This window comes from Necator americanus, chromosome X, assembly GCF_031761385.1.
Source record: "Necator americanus strain Aroian chromosome X, whole genome shotgun sequence".
Taxonomy (NCBI): domain Eukaryota; kingdom Metazoa; phylum Nematoda; class Chromadorea; order Rhabditida; family Ancylostomatidae; genus Necator; species Necator americanus.
In genome coordinates this window covers 19,055,700-19,073,445 of record NC_087376.1, presented here as the reverse complement: position 1 = coordinate 19,073,445, position 17,746 = coordinate 19,055,700, and the positions used below count along the sequence as shown (strand labels likewise).

General features: G+C 40.4%; 1 protein-coding gene across 3 annotated transcripts in view; it reads left to right on the top strand.

Annotated features, from left to right (window-relative positions):
• Window positions 1–4,481: 4,481 nt before the first annotated feature.
• RB195_024138 (uncharacterized protein) overlaps window positions 4,482–17,746 on the top strand; it is a gene marked incomplete at both ends in the record, with an annotated part of 35,187 nt that continues 21,922 nt past the window's right edge. Inside the window, 10 exons of one of the 3 annotated variants that reach the window (XM_064211812.1) lie at window positions 5,009–5,116; window positions 5,189–5,374; window positions 5,452–5,601; window positions 5,699–5,777; window positions 6,013–6,093; window positions 6,159–6,298; window positions 10,795–10,874; window positions 11,235–11,380; window positions 16,384–16,784; window positions 16,930–17,169. In XM_064211812.1, coding sequence (XP_064067692.1) covers window positions 5,009–5,116; window positions 5,189–5,374; window positions 5,452–5,601; window positions 5,699–5,777; window positions 6,013–6,093; window positions 6,159–6,298; window positions 10,795–10,874; window positions 11,235–11,380; window positions 16,384–16,784; window positions 16,930–17,169 — 1,611 coding nt within the window. Of the gene's footprint in view, window positions 4,504–4,973; window positions 5,117–5,188; window positions 5,375–5,451; window positions 5,602–5,698; window positions 5,778–6,012; window positions 6,094–6,158; window positions 6,299–10,794; window positions 10,879–11,155; window positions 11,179–11,234; window positions 11,381–16,383; window positions 16,785–16,929; window positions 17,170–17,746 lie in introns of those variants that run through there. The other 2 variants (XM_064211811.1, XM_064211810.1) reach the window with 2 other exon arrangements.

Below are 17,746 nucleotides of genomic sequence, written 5' to 3'. Positions count from 1 at the left end.
TGAGGTTTCCATGATGACCACTGTACAATGACTTGCGCGGTCCACTAGATTTATCAAGTTAGTGCTTCTATCCTCCCATACAAGTTTAGCACCAATTTGTCAATCTTGGAGGGCTGAAAGGCTTTTTTTGACACTAGGGAAGTTTCAAACGATTGATCGTGCACTTAAAACTGGACCTTCAACCGACTGCGCTACACCAACTCCGTTATATTAGGTTGGTGCAAAAATAATGCGCTGTTTTCGTTGCCTTATTTTCACATTTTTATTTTTCATTTTAATATTTTTCCGGTTACACTTATCTTTAATATTAGAAGCCGTATAACGTTTTGTAGCGTATTTCGTTATGGTTACGTATGCTGAAGTGATTTTGAACGAGAATCAGTGTTTGATCAGTACCAAGACTTAGAAGATAATATGTCCAAGAAAGATTTTTTCCATATCTTCTTCTACGAGCTGAGCAGGTCTGCAGCGGAGACAGCTCGGAATATCAAGTAGATGGTCCGCCTAAAAAACACGAGGGGTTGCCCAAGAACTAGGCGTTAACCATTCAACAGTCGTCTGCCATTTGGAAAAAAAACTGGAAAGTTGGAAAAATTGAACAAGTGGGTGCCGCATGAACTGAGCGAGTCCCAAGGAAACCTGAGATCTGATTAACGCACAACAAAGACGATGCATTTCTCGATCATGTTTTTACGTGCGATGAGAAATGGATCCTTTACGACAACACGAAGCCTCGTACTCATAAATGGGCAAGGATGAAGCTCCCAATCACTCTTCGAAACCGAAAATGCACTCAAAGTAGACCATGGTGGCTGCGTGGTGGTGTGCTACAGGTGTAATCCAATACAGCTTATTGAAACCTGGCGAGACCATCACTGCAGGGAAATAGTGCAAAAAACTGGACGAAATGCACCGGAAAATCCAACTTTTTGCTCAGCGTTACTGAAAAGAGAGGATCCATTTCTTATACGCTACAATGCCCGGCCACACATTTCAAAGGTGACGCTACTGAAGTTGAACGCTTTAGGCTACGGGACTTTGTCTCACCTACCATATTCGCCAGAACTTTCGTCAATCGGCTAACATTTTTCCAAACATGTGGACAGCTGCCTACGAAGTAAGATCTTTCAAAACCAAGGTGATGCCGAAGACGATTCCCGGAGGTTCCTAGACTCTATAAGCTCGGATTTTTATGCAGCGGGAATGAGCAAACTTGTATTTGCTTGGCAAAGATTTGAGATTTTTCATTTTGAGGCGAGTTATAATGATTCGAACTAAATGTTTTTGAAAAAGTGCATTAGTTTTGCACCAACTTGGTATATATAAAGCAGAAATTCGTGTGTATGCATGTCTAGTATACAAATCGTAGTGGTTTCACCAATTTCAAACAAACTTTCCATGAAGATATTTCAGGAATCAACGCTGATAATAAACTCCTTTTTATATAGAACCGCACTTTTGCCGTGGACGCAGCAAAAGCTTGCCGTGTTTGGAAATAACAAAGAGGGGGAACAAGACAACCTAAATAGGAGAGTGTTCGTAGATAGACTTCTAGATTCCCCTCTATTCCAAATATGGGGATGAGCTTTAAAAAAGGTACCGCTTTTCTAGAATGAGAAAGATTCTGACTTCTGCTCGAGCACGAGAGGTGTACGATCTTAAATAATGTCTAATAACTACCGTATTTTTGAGATCATATGTCATATTTTTAATGTAAGTAATTTGATTCTAAATGTGTTATAGGTGAGGATTTCCCCTACCCGAATTGTAAATTTCACACCTCCCAGGCCTTCATATATTTTTCAATATTTGAGTGGGGCACAGATTGCGGAGAATGTTAATTTTTCGTCTGTGTCCCATTGAAGTTTCAAAAAATAAAACTGAGCGTTTTCGAAAATGCTTATTCAAGCATTTTGCAGAGCATCCCTCTTTCTACGAAACTATTCTTCTTCTCCAAAGTATTTTTCAAACTGCTTATCTCAAGAACTTATTGAAGATATCCTTAACCTAGTAATACGAGTAGTAGTCTCTGTGTTTTTGACACTTGAATATTTTAAATTCACTAAAGTATAAACTGTTGGAAATCATGTAATATTGATTTTTCATATTTTAGATGTAGTTCTAAGATTTTCCTCTTTTGTATAAATTAAGTCCACTGGAGAGTCGAACTAGCTGCGTCCTACTGCTCTTTTTGACCGATGCCTTTATTTATCATGCTATATAATAGCAGGGTTAGAATGTCACGTGTGTGTATATGTATGAAACGTAAAACGAAATCCCAACATAAGAGAAGACGGCCCCTACGGCTTCCAATTGGTGCGCCGCCGCCAGAAAGCGGTAAGATGATGTTGTAGTATTGAAGGAATATATGTATTAAAGCAAGTTTTAATATACTCCAAGTGTAGAACTGACGGCTTCAGGAAGAAAATTGAAAGCTTTTAGTGAAAAAAATGACTAAAAAGAAATTAAAAATTAAATTAAAGGAATTAATGCTTACATTTTTGAAAATAGGAATGCTACTAGGGAAAAGACAACTTTAATTCTGTAGCAAAGGTTTACAGAAAATTTTACTGCTATTACTTTTGATCAATGGAGGCGAGAGAAACGAGTACTACAAGAAGTTTCTACCACAAGACCCGCGATTGGCCAGACGCCACGACATATATATATATATGTATATATATATATATATATTATATATATATATATGTATATATATATATATGATATATATATATATATATATATATATATATATATATATATATATATGTCGCGCTGTATAATAAAAGTCTTAATCTACCACGTCTGTGAATTGTTTTATGGCCTTGACAATTGCGTGTACCCAAATGTTTACGTGATCTGACGCAGCACCCTTGCCTGTATATGGATGTTGAACCCGCGTGGTCCTATTGTCACATTGTCAACACATTGTGCATTGTCAAAATATAATGTTGATGCTTCCATATTACTGTCCTACGCTTGGTGGGTGTAGCGCAATCGGTAAGAGGTCCCGCTGTCTGCACGATCGATAGGAGGTTCGAATCCGTCCTAGTCCCAACCAAGACTTTAATCCCTCCGGGGTCGATAAATTGGCACGAGACTTCTCTGGGAGGATAAAAACGCTGACTTGACACATCGGTTAGCCCCCGCAAATCACTGTATAGGCCAGTTACACGTTCGTAGAAATAAAACGATTTTGAAGTGAATGTGTGGTAGCGCATGCCCAGGCGGATTGATTAATGCCAGACACTATATCTTTTGTGTAACTAATTAATACTACATAATATTCTGTCTTGATTATCGTGCTGTGCTCCATTCACCCATGCTCACCCCTCTCCCTTACTTCGTAGCCCCCGACGAGATAATCTCATCGTGCTCTTGACTCTGATAAACGTAAGGTTTTACGTCAGATCAAATAAACTGTAAGCTACTTCTTAGTCTACTGATAAGTAGGTAAAGCCAATTATTTGGGCAGCGACAGAAGTGGACTTCTTCAAGGTACGCTCCAACGCTATTTGTCTTGGCAAAGCATAATCGCAACCATTCTTGAATCGGAATTACCGCTGATCGTGCATCACCGGCTAAGATATAATTCACGAGCTACTAAATTGTTCTGGAGAATCAGACACATCCACTGGAACTTTGTGATGTGATGTGATCTCAAATCTGTAAGCGTACCAGAAGCAAGAGAAATCCTCACGTGAAATAAGGGATAAAGGTGCATCTAATAGCTCCTGTCTACGTATATGGAAAATTTCGCTAGAAACAGAACATTCCAGCTTTCAAAAGTAACGAAAATGAGGATTACCGTTATCCTGTAAGTTCCAAGCTTTTTCGTAGCCTAATTTATTTCCGGACAGAGGAACTTTCTGTATCTCCGACCTCTTGGAAGAGAGAGAATTTATTTGATAAGATTTCTATACTTCCTGAATGTAACATCTAGACAAAATACGCTCCTCTCTCACACCACAGAAAATATCATGTAGTATTAAATACATTGTTTGCCAAGTGATTCCATAATTTTGACAATTCTCACTATTCTTCATTTCATTTTTACTTTGTAACTGCGTACTCTACGTCTATGATCAGTAGAACATCTGAAACGTTTGTCTGCATCTCGAGATATGTTCGCGTATCCCCCGACATATCCTTTGCACACGTAATGTCTCGGAGGCATTCGCGGTGAATCCGCGGGGACCCCCTTTGCCGTTCCTCACAATCTGCCACACGCTCTCCCTGCGGAAACCGTTGAAGAGCCATTTCTCCTTTCCGACTGACTCGTTCATTTTCAGGAATAATAATGCTGGTTATTGAACAGCCTTTTCACACTCAATTTCTAATCAGTTTTCACAAGTGACTGGTCGTACAAGACTCCGAATTTCCCAACATGACAGGGTTCATAAGGCACATGTAACTTAAAGGCATCACCCCACGAATCTGAGGTGGTGCACATTTCAAGTGGAGTATTCGTATACGAGATGGGAGACTACGGAGAGGGAGGTGATTCCGTCCATTTCTTTCTAATTGCCGTAAAAAACGGCCCGGAAGATGCGGCGCCGCACAAGACTGGCGCGCTCCAATCGAACCTCTTGTACAAAATGGTGCGCCAAAACGAATGAAGCTGTATCTTCCGGGCCGTTTTTTACGGCAATTAGCAAGAAATGGACGGAATCACCTCTCTCTCCGTAGTCTCCCATCCTGTATACGAATACTCCACCTGAAATCGGTACCACCTCAGATTCGTGGGGTGATGCCTTTAAGGAAAAAATCTTTTCGTTGATTGGTGTAAATAGCTGCGAGGGCGTTTTTTTTTCGTTTAGCCCAACTTATGTAAACAAGATTTTATTCTGAAAAAAATTAAATTCTAGGAATGGGCGAAATTGCAGGCAAGTTCATTTATTCGACTTTTTTCTTTCATTGGATTTTTTCTTTTCATTTCAAACTTTCTCAGGCTAGAGGTGAATTTTCAGTGTACCAGTTGATTAGCCGGCGTCGTTTTGAGCAAATGACTGTCTTAGAAGGACAAAATATACTCATAACTATATCTGGAAGAAAGAGAAGAATAAGAGTCTACTATCTGAGCTGGCTGAAACAGAAGATTTTAAGGACAGAGGTGAAGTCCATTCTGCAATTTGTCGAATATCACTTCGACACGGAAACCAATTCGAAAGCTAAAACTGTTTAGGGTTCTGCATCCGGAGCGACAGCAGAGAAGCGTAATGGATGGGTCAACGTTGGCGACCTTCAAGGTGCAATACACTTCAAAATCGTTCGCTATGAGCGTATCAAATTCTTAGTTGTGGGTTTGGAGAACAGCATTGAAATATATGCATGGGCTCCTAAACCGTACCATAAGTTTATGAGTTTCAAGGTACATGTTTGGTCTTTGTTGGAATTGTTTCAGAGTATCCTCTCCCTGCAGACCAAACTTTCTATGTCTTTTTCTAGTCTTTCGGATCGTTATCTCATTTACCGCTCATTGTTGATTTGACTGTGGAAGATAATGCACGCCTTAAAGTATTGTACGGCTCGCACGAAGGATTTCATGCAATTGATCTTGATTCAGCCGCTATATACGACATCTATAATCCTCCAAATGTATGCATTTTCAGATATAGCTTTCGATAATAGAAATTTGCTTGTTGTTTGTTTTTTTTTTGTGTGAGTCCAGCAACCTACTACTGAATTATTTCAGCCTCAACAAAATATGGTTCCTCATTGCATTGTTGTTCTTCCTAATAGCAATGGAATGCAACTGCTTCTTTGTTACGACAGTATGTTCCACATACTCTCTGTTCTATAAGTGGTAGTTTACATGGTTTACATACATAGTTTAAGTATTACTAGTACTATTGCGGCTTTTTTGTCTCCATATTTTTATTTTAATACTAAGGTGAATGGGATTTTCTGTTTTTGACTTACTGACAGAAAACATGGATTCTATCCATGACGTAACAAGACACATTTTTCCCACTTTTTTGTTCGATAGTTAATCCTTCTTTATTGCAGATGAGGGCGTGTATGTGAATACTTATGGGAAAATGTCTAAGAACGTAGTGCTACAATGGGGTGAGATGCCCAGCAGTGTCGGTTGGTCGTATTTTGCAATTTGTGATTAAGCCTGCGAGACGATTTTTTCTAACCTATCTTTTAAGCCTATATTTCAACTGGACAAATCATGGGTTGGGGAAATAAAGCTATTGAGATACGCTCCGTTGACACAGGTCACCTTGATGGTGTTTTTATGCATAAGAAGGCTCAGAAGCTCAAGTTCTTGTGTGAACGTAATGATAAGGTGGGTGAACTAAAAACTGTTATTTCGCACAGAGTTGCATCTATTCTGTAGTTTTTATATGAATGGAACCTGTCAGCCGTGTTAAAACGTAGAACAATAACAGTAACATAGAACCTGTCAGTTGTTGCTCCACATTTCGTCACTTGTTCATAGCCATGATTCCCTAGTCAAACATGTCCTAATGTGGAGATTTTACGCAAGGAGAAGGGAACAGAGGAATAATATGGTCAAAACGACATGAAGCAGGGTGCAATTGCGTACGCGGCTTCTCTCGAGGCGGTGCGGTGGAGCGTAGCGGTTAAGAGCATACTGGGACCCTTGCTGGCACCACCCTTCGCTGCAGTTTGCGATGGTTCCACCCCGGTTCTAAGTGGTGCCTTCACCGGAACCGTTTCGAGCGCATACGCAAAGCACCGTGCTTCATGACGTTTTGACCCGACTATAGCGTAGTTGGTAAGAGTGGGTGCCATTGTGCCTGCACGACAATGGTTCGATCGATGGTTCGAAACCAGACTAGTGCGGACCAATCCTTTAATCCTTCCGGGCGCTCGGAATGGGAGCCAAACTCGTTCGGGAGGATAAAAACACTGACCTGATATCGGGTGACCTCTGCAAGTCGCTGTACAGAACAACACGCGGTCATAAAAACCTCAGTGATTCGGGACTGCGGTCAAACCCGTTGGTGCAACTTTTTTTAAAACTCGCTAATACTTGCGACACATATGATAAGCAAAGCGGCAAATACTCAGCGTCGTCTTTCAAAAAGAAAGCTCATTTCCATAGAACTACTGTTTCTTCAACTTTGAATGGGATGGAAACACGTTTATACAGAAATCAAGGAGCGCCGGTAACTTGCACACAGCAGACGCATTAATGAAAAAGGAATACAGTTTAAGTGATATCATTCATATAAGTATTTGAAAACATTTATATTCGATATTTGAAACAAACGACATTAAGGAATATGCTATGAACTTCCAATCAATAAAATGTTGACAATGATCTCTCCGTACTCCTTTTTGCTTGTAAACTTGCTTCATATCGTTTACAATGATGTATGGACATCAATCGACTCGACTAATCCAGTTTAGTGCAGTCTCTAAAGGTTACTACGAAGTAAGTTGGATCGCAGACCACTAGCAGTCAAAAATTAGTGGGTCCGGGCCCCACATAATTTCCCTTTAAGAATACATGCTATCCGACATGGATGTTGGAAAAATGAAGTGATCTTGATCTGCATACTGCAAATAGCCAAGGGAACTTCCATATTTTGTTTCTATGTTTGTTTCGTTATTCATAAATGTACACGTAGTTTTTTGGTTTGGTTTTGAATAACATATCAGGATTTCGATATTTCATTCCCCCGAGGGAGTTTTTAAGGCCAAATTTTGTCCAAAACGGCAAACAACGCTCTTTCTTATTCTTAAAAACTTCTTAAATAATTCTTAAAAACTGGCGCATAAAAGCAAAGTTTAAGGATGCAATTGGAAATGCAATTGCATCTTTAAACATACATGCACACCTCATCTTTAAACATCTTTAAACATACATGCATGCATGCATGCATGCATGCATGCATGCATACATACATACATACATACATACATACATACATACATACATACATACATACATACATACATACATACATACATACATACATACATACATACATACATACATACATACATACATACATACATACATACATACATACATACATACATACATACATACATACATACATACATACATACATACATACATACATACATACATACATACATACATACATACATACATACATACACACATACATACATACATACATACATACATACATACATACATACATACATACAACATACATACATACATACATACATACAACATACATACATACATACATACATACATACATACATACATACATACATACATACATACATACATACATACATACATACATACATACATACATACATACATACATACATACATACATACATACATACATACATACATACATACATACATACATACATACATACATACATACATACATACATACATACATACATACATACATACATACATACATACATACATACATACATACATACATACATACATACATACATACATACATACATACATACATACATACATACATACATACATACATACATACATACATACATACATACATACATACATACATACATACATACATACATACATACATACATACATACATACATACATACATACATACATACATACATACATACATACATACATACATACATACATACATACATACATACATACATACATACATACATACATACATACATACATACATACATACATCGAGGCCTCTTAACGAAAAAGGTGAAAACACAGGCAAAAGCGTGAGGCCCTTTGGTAGGCGTACACTTCATCGTTCTCAGGCGATAGTCTGGATCTGATTTCGGGTGGGCATGTGACGTGTAACGTCCTTGGTGAAAGCCGGCACTGGCCGGTCTCTTCTGAGCATGTCAAGCTCCTCACAGCTCCTTTCTCCTCACTTTTGATAGTACTTCGTCCTTTTTGTGCATAATGGTGCATAGTTGGAAGTAGTCGTAGCAAAATCTTTATTCCTTAGCTTCTTTTTTTAGAAATTGGATTTTCGACTCATTTAGTTGTGCATGATTAGCATTTTGATTGCTGTTTTAGCAGTATCCCAAAACCCGACTAAGATCGTTGATAACAAACATTCAACTAAGAAAGTGATGGAAATTAATTTTTGCCTGCCAAAACCTTTGAGGCGATGTACTTGTAGCAGAGGACACTGCTGAACTAGCAAAAAAAGAAGTTTTCTATGTAATCCTGTTCATATATGGTGGCATGAAGAAGTAACGAAATACTTTTGAAAGTTTTTCGTTATTTCTTCATGTTTTGAAGTTTTTCGTCCTAGGTGCTTACTGCCTCCACCGAGCGCGTAATGCGTCACGCTGAGGCACGTGGTTCATTGCCGTCTGTTTATTTTAATTGAGGGAAATAAAGTTCCCCTGAATTTTGGGAACACACAAGTTTGTTTACAATCTGTTCCATTGTCATTTCGTTTTCTCTGGGTAATACTACAGAATATACCTTCGTCATCTAACTCCTACATTTTGGTGACGCCGTTCATTACATTTCTGAGCCCCTGTTTTAAGGGGGCGGTCGTTAGGTACCCGCAGCCGCCGCGACAGCAGATTATTAGGGAAAACGAGTGGCAACGGTGATCGTTAATTGCGCTACGCAGCGTCAGCAGAGCACTGCGCTGCTTAGCGCAATTAACGAAAGCAGTGCTAGCGCCCATCACATCCTTCATCAGCGACTCTCATCGTCTAATGCCTCATGCCCCGCCCATCACATCCTTCATCAGCGACTCTCATCGTCTAATGAGGTGCGAAACATGCCTCGCAGAGGCACGCTAGCACTGCTTTTGCCTCCGTATGGAGTATCGATCGTTTACGTATAAAAGATATATCGAACGACTGCACACGAGACACCAGAGACAAGAAATAATTGTATGTTTTATTTGCGTAAAGCAAGAAAATCGAAATTTAACAAACTACTGCAGTATCTCGCAAGAATTTAATAGTCTGTATAAATACAAATTTACATCCATATCTTCTATTAAGTTTTTTCAATCACACATCTACATCTTTCAAAAACCAGGTTCTCGGTTCTACACCTTTTTACTTTTATTTTGGAACCTTTTCAATTTTCAGCTAGCTATGTTTACATTTCGCAACATTTTCTTTACAAACACAATTTTTTTTTAAAAAATACAAGTTTACAAATTTTATACGTTTTTGCTTCAGTTTTAGCATTTTCATTTTCTACGTTTTCTTCCACTTTCTACTTTGCTACGTTGTTGCCTTTTTGTTCTTTGAAGCTTCGTAGAAGGCAACTCTATCACGTAATTGCGATACAAACATTGCTCATGACCTCAGTGATGTGGTGATGGATGGAAGTAGCTCAAGTTATGCCTGCTCTGGCCTCCCGACAATCTCTTCTGCAGGCACTTATCCTTCTGCAGATAATCGGCTGCGGGTACCTAACGATACGCACCCCCTGTTTTAATTATCCAAAGACTTCCTAATGTGTTGTTCTTGCATTTTTGGAGAGCGGGTGTCTACAAATTTAAACGAGAGAATTTTTTGTTTTGACTGCTTTTTCTAATGCCAAAACAGTGTCAATCGTGCATCTTTGAGAAGGTAGGTCGTCTCGACATATGCTATAGCATATAGCAAAATGCTTTAAAAAATGACACAATGGGCGGATTTGAAGTGCACATTACATAAAAGATGTCCTTGTACATCAATGCACAAGTTGACTTTCTAGAAATACCTAGAGTTAAACAGTGAATGGATGATTGTTCTCATTTGTATTTGAATTTCATGGTCAAGGTTCTAAATTTCATAAATTTAAGTCTTTAAATATTCAAAGGAATTTCTTTTCAGGTGTTCTTCTCTTCAGCAAAAGGTGGCGGTTCTTGTCAAATCTACTTCATGACCCTGAATAAGCCAGGTCTTTCGAACTGGTAGCTGCTTCCGCTTTTGACATGATTCTTTCCTTCTGTTCTCCTTCTGTACATACGATAAAGTTGCTCACCTGGCACTGCTGTATCACGCATCGCTTTATGGTACGTGGATCATAATCATGATATTTGTCTCCTGGATTCACTTTGTAGCTAAGCTATAATCTGCAATAGACTTGAACTTTTAGGTGTCTATGTGTAAATTATTGTTTTTGGTGGAATCCATTACCTAGATAATCTTTGAAACGTTCAATTTCGAAATGGTTATATCTGTCTAAAATTCAATGAATTGTTGCATTCCATTGTAGTAATAGTTTTACAGTAGAAATTATTAATTTCTTGTAATCTTTTGCATTTATTCAGCTTCTCAAAGGCAGCATATCACCAAATTGACTATGTTGAGATCTTTCTGCGAATAGGTGCGGGTAGCGATTTAGTTTGGGTACGTGTGAAGAGGGTACCGGCGGATTTTCGGGCATGCCCCGATCTTAACGAAGCAATTAGCGATGGTGCGTATCCTAAAGAGATTCACCTTTGCTGCTACCTAAATAGTTGACTCTGCTTACCTACGCTGTATCACCGGCTAGGATATGATTCATGAGCTAATAAATTGTTCTGGAGAATCAGACACTTCCGCTGGAATTTTTTGATGTGGCGTGATCTTAAATTTGTAACCGCACCAGAGGCAAGAAAAATCCTCACGTGAAATATGAGGGAAAAGAACATCTAATATCTCCAAATTACGTATATGAAAATCCCCGTTAAGAAGGAGACATTCCATTTCAAAAGTAACGGGAATGAAGATTATCGTTATCCTGTAAGTCTCAAACATTTTGTAACTTTATTTATTTCCGGATGGATGGACCCTCTGTATCTCTGACCTCTTGGAGGAAAAAGAGTTCACTTCATACAATTTCTAGACTTCCTGAAGCTAATATCTAAAAAAAAACTCACTACCTTTTTCTTATCAGAACATCACATAAAATGACATGCACTTTTAACTACATTTTTCTTTAACTTATTCGGTAATTTCGACAACTCACACCACCCTTCTTTACATATTTCCTCATAACTGCGTAGCTCTTTGCGTCTCTATGACCAGAAGAACACCTAACGCGGTTGTCCGCAATTGGTGGACATATTGTGCTTCAAAAGTCACATATAACAGTACATAGTCATAGTATAATAGCCTAGTAACTATGCTGTAGCTGTTCGCCGCCCTGAATCACTGTAAAAAAAAAATGCTCCAGCAAAACCATCTGTGGCGTAAATGGTGCGGCAAGATCCTCAAGAACTACGAGGAAGCTAAATTTATAGACAGTTAGATACTGAAGTTAGCGCTGTAGGGTCTTTTACAGGCCCCATACAGACGTTTAGAAAGCAAACAAGAAAACGCCTTCGAGAATAGTTGTAGATGCTTCCTCAAAACGAAAGGAAAAACTATAGTCAAGTAAATAATAACTAATATAATAATAGCTATAATTGAATGACGTGACCCACAAAGGTGAGTCATCATTAACAAAATTCACGACACTTTAGGGAGCCACTTAGTGGCCCCTTATCTCTGGAAATAGATGACTAAATCAATCGGGGCCCTAAAGTCTAAGCTGAGTGCCCCCCCCCCCCCCCCCGTACATTCTCCTATTCTCCTTCGGATTTGCTCCTTCATGTCATTGTCGCGAATTCATCTCCGCTCGCATCGTGTGCTCGATGTGGAACTGGATGCCATCAGATTGCGAGTTGGCATCAACTCGCATCTGTATTGTCACCGTGTCCAGGGAGTCTTCCTGGCTCCACTCGGCACTTGGAGGCGATATTTCTAAGTATCATTTTTGTCGAAATTCTCTAAATGCTACCGTTGTAAGTGATGTACCTTAATGGTTCGGATGATCATATACATGCGACAACTAAAGATGGCAGAAGGTGCAGCAAGCGATGTGAGAAGAAACGTAAAGTAGAAGAAAGACGAAATTACCATATCGCATGCATTGGAGGACATAATGTGTCTGAGGAAAAAACACGAAAAAGGAGCGAGTGCGCAAACACAAAGAGCATACACAAATAATAAGAGCGTGAACAAACGAGACCTACCTAATAAGTGCATGAAAATATGAAAGAAGTAGAAATGTCGTAAGTGTCGAAATTTCATCATGTCGTAAGTGCGCGCGCGGTATGTGTAGGGACGAACACAATAATACATTCGACGCCATCCACTTTCGCACAGAGCAACGTTTATGCGCTTTTCTCTCCCAACATCGATAGTAAACAAACGGAAACATACTTATATAACGTATATTACATGTGTAACGTACGAACGGAAGCATGCTTATGTTAAGTACATAACATACGAACCACATAAATGGTTGGGATGTTCTAGAAGGCTGCGTCAGAAATATAGAATGGACTTCGGGGGAAATTTCGATGGTGGGGGGCACTCAGTGGCGCCCTTATTTTCCGGGGCTCTAACTTACTTTTTCTCTTAGTAACTTAAGTTTACATGTCATAGATCCTCTAAGACTAATGCTTAGGCCTTAGGCCCCCGATTGATTTGACCCTGCACTCCCACTCGGAATGCATCTCGTAGAATGTTCTAGGTCTCCCCAGATGTAGATAGAGGATTTTCAGAGTTGAATTCGTGGAATGTTCGAAGAGATCTTTTCAGTCGCACACAAGGGAACTGTTTTTTTTCAACTCAGAAATAACAGCCATTCTTCATAGTATCTTCATTCATCTCCTCACTATGCGCCCTACATCCACACCTGTACAGCTGCCCTTTTTTCTTTCCTCTTCTTCTAATGACTTCAACATGAAGCAGTTGACAGTTTGTTTCGCCATACTAACTTTCACTTCCGCACCGTGCTCTGCGGCAAAGGGCCATTTTTACTTCAAAACCTCTACAGGCACTTGCGCATTATCCATTATCCATATCCATTCACAGATGATTAAGTGCAGAGAGATCAAAAACACTGCGGGAAATTCTTTCCCACTCAATAAAAGTTGCTCCGTTTTGCGCACTATGGGTCATTTTTTACACTGATACTGTTCGTTATGTTTGCTAGTATATTTGTAATCACCGGTAATATCTCTCATCTGTGAAAGTCTAATAAGTAATAGAAACAATTACAACAAGCATTATTAAAACGTCGCAAAAGCACTGCACACAAGTAGATACGTAATTTCCAGAAAGGGAGCATTTCGATCTGTCTCTGACGTTGAAACCACTACTGACCATGTTTAGAGCACTTATGCTAGCGTAAGAGAGACAGTGTATAACGGTGTCAGCAAATACCCCACATAGACGTATATATGTTTCCAGTCATTAACGTCACTAAAGTACTTGAGGACGTAACTGTAAAAATATATTAGCCCACTGTCCTTATGCCCACCCCTGGAAAATCAACAAATCAGTCATTGCAACGTGTTTAGGACAGCCGTAAGGGTGCTCTGACAAAGGCGGCGACGCGGAAACGTTAGCGTAATAAAGTTTGTTGACAGTCTTGGCTCTTGCTTCAATTTGACAATCGTCCTCGACTACTTGAGTGCAGATAAGACCGTGGCACGGAAGTGGAAGTTTACATGGCTAAGCAGACTGAAAACTGCTCTACTTTGAAGTCATTAGAGGAAGGGAAAAAAACGAAGCACAGATCAGATGTACAGATGTAGATGTAGCGCGTATAATAACGAGGAGAATGAAGGGACTGTGAAGAATGGTTGTTATTTCTTTGAGACCTCGCAGAAGACAAAATTCGTCCTATACACGACTGGAAAGATTTTCTAGAAAATCCTACGAATTCAACTGTTAAAGTACCTTTCTACCTGAGGACATCTAGAACTCTCTACGAGTCTCTCCACTATATGACTGAGGCAGCCTTTTAGAACATTCCAATCATTTATGTGGTTCGTGTGTTACGTACTTAACATAAGCATGCTTCCGTTCGCAGGTTATATATGTAACATAAGCATGTTTTCAACTCAACTTTCAATTGTTAACGTCATTTAAGTAGCCGAGGACGGCAAATCACAACAATAGCAATCTCGCGCTCCGGCGGGAGACGCACACCTATGTGCGCCGCTCCAGCAGATATCGTGAGGAGCGGGTATGGATACCAGCATTCTCTCAGCATGCTTTCCTAGTAACACTAAAAATGACCGCGTGATTGTTGGAGTCACCTTTTCCTATATACAAGGTTGTTTCATCACTTGTTGGTATCAGGGTGTTCGGAAAGTATCTGCCGAAAATTTCACAGTAGCGCAAATTTTTTGAGATGTTCTGGAAGTTCTAGTTTTAAATATCATGCTATATAATAACGCGCTTAGTCGTGTGTTTGTGTGTGTGTGTGTCACGAAAATACTCCATAATGATGCTAAACTCTGCACCGGTGAGGTGCTGAACCATTGCCATGCACCTGATAGGCGAACACTCCACCTTTTATCCATTGTCCAAAGTTATGCCGCTATCGATGTTGGCTTTGATAAGGTAAGATAGTTTTTCTCATATGTTAGTGAGGGTAAATAAACTTACTCCAAACTCCAACTTACTACTATACTCCCAAATTTGCAAACTATCATGCTGTATAATAACGGGTTTATTCTGTTGCGTGTGTGCGTCTGTGTATGTATGTGTCTCAGTCAAGAAATTACAAAAAGAGAGGGATTATGGCGTCGGTTTGGTGCGCTGGACCCTCAAGGCGGTAAAATTGGGTGAGACGGGTCCTATGGCGTCGAATTCCTGCCCCGGAACCAGATAGCTGTAAAATGGGGTGCGATGGGTCCCATAGGGCCGGAATGGTGCGCCGGTGCCAGAAAGTTATTGAATAAGGAGAGACGCTTTCCACTACGCCGGAATTGTGCGCGGAAGCCCCAACGCAGAAGAATGGGTTTCTATGATTCCTTCACATGTCTACTTCCCAGCATGTCTCCCTATCGCTGCTATTATCCTTTTTTCAAAAGGAGGAAACACACGTGCTGCTTAGATACAGTACATAGTAGCCAACAGTTCACGCGATCTGACGTAGAACGTTATTTTGATCACTACGATAGTGATATTCACGGCATTTTCATGTTAGCACATCGTTCTTTGCTAATAGTTGAGAACGAAGGAAACTCATACTTCGAATAATGTTTCCAAATTATGGAGGTTTGAGAGCAACATGGATGTAAAATCAAGTTTGATTGTTCTCCAAATATAGAACTGAGCGTTTAAGGAAGAGCCATAAAATCTTTCACCTATGCTCATATTTTCGGGTAAAAAAAAAGTTGAAGAAAGCGTTGATGGAAAAAAGAAATTCTAATTTTACAAAAAATGTCGCCTGAAGTCCGGCTTTAGCCGGACGTTCAGGCTAGTATTATATAAGGACACTACCACTTGTATGCAAATAACATATCTGGCTCCCTCTTCCTTGCCTATTTGATCCTATAACGGCCGAACATCCCACCCATATTCGACACGTACTCCTTTACGAGTTCGAATCTGGCCACCCCGCTGCTGAAGCCCATCGAAACTTAAGTCAAGTATTCGGCACTGAAGCCCCTTCTGAGCGGTCTGTGCGCGCCTGGTTCCAGCGCTTCAAAGCTGGAAGGAAGAAAATTGGAGATGAGCCTCGCTATGGTCGACCGACTGCAACATCGTTCGACGAACTGAAGAATCTGGCGGAGCAGCATCCATATGAACTTGTGCGGCACTTTGCTGCCAGTCTTGGCTGTTCGCTGTCTACCGTGAGCAATGGACTGCGATCTCTCGGAATGGTGAAAAAGCTCGGTCAGTGGCTCCCACATGCATTGAGTGACGGCAACTGCCAAAGACGCCTGGACATCTGTGCTCAGCTGCTCTCCAGAAGCCGCAGATTCGACTGGCTGGACACCATTGTCACTGGGGATGAAAAATGGGTCCCTACGTCAACCACACCCACAAATGTGCGTGGTGCGCTGGCGATGAAATGCCGGATCCTTTTGTGAAAGGTGAAATCAATGAGAAGAAGGTCACGCTGGGCGTTTGGTGGGGAAGTTCATGGAATCTACCGTTTCGAGCTGCTGCCGGACAACACGACAAATAGTGCAGAGGTCTACTGCGCTCAACTGCAAAGGCCGGCCCCATAAGATCCGCAAGGAGCTCCCGAAGCTCGACAACGTTCGCCTGCTGCACGATAACGCGCGGCCTCACATCGCGAAGAAGAATTCCCAGAAAATTCTGGAGTTCGGATGGCGCCCACTGTACAGCCCGGACCTGGCCCCGACCGACTACCATCTCTTCCGATCGCTTCAGCATCACCTAGAAGAGAAGCCGCTACGACGATCGTGACCACCTCGAAAATGACCTTCGGCTTTCTTCGCCTTCAAGTCGTCGGAGTTCTACGCCAAAGGAATCCGTAATCTTGTTGTGATGGTGCGAAGGAATTATATGATTCCTTCTTCATGCCCTATTAGTAGAGCGATAAGGCTAATGCCTCAGAATACAGATGGTTCAGTGGTATTAATAATTTATTGATAGAGGAACGAAGACGGTGTGCTCACTGGGAGCCACAAACACAGGAATACCCGTTGTGGGCGGTCGTTAATAAAATAGCCTCATCAGTAATCGTTGAATAAACAAACTTCGTGGGCGGTCATCTCGATAAGATGACCGCCAAAATACATCTCTTCACAATGCCGAATGTTTGTACAACGGATATATGATACTGTGCACAAAGTATAGCATAACAACAACACAGAATTGGGGTCTTGATACAAATGTCATTACATTTGTGAGACTTTGGCAGAAGGTTGTCAATGTTGATGGAGATTGTTTCGTCGGATAATAGAATGTTAAAAAGTTGTTGTTTTGAAATTTTGCCGTATTTCGGCAGATACTTTCTGAACACCCTAATAGTTCCGCACTC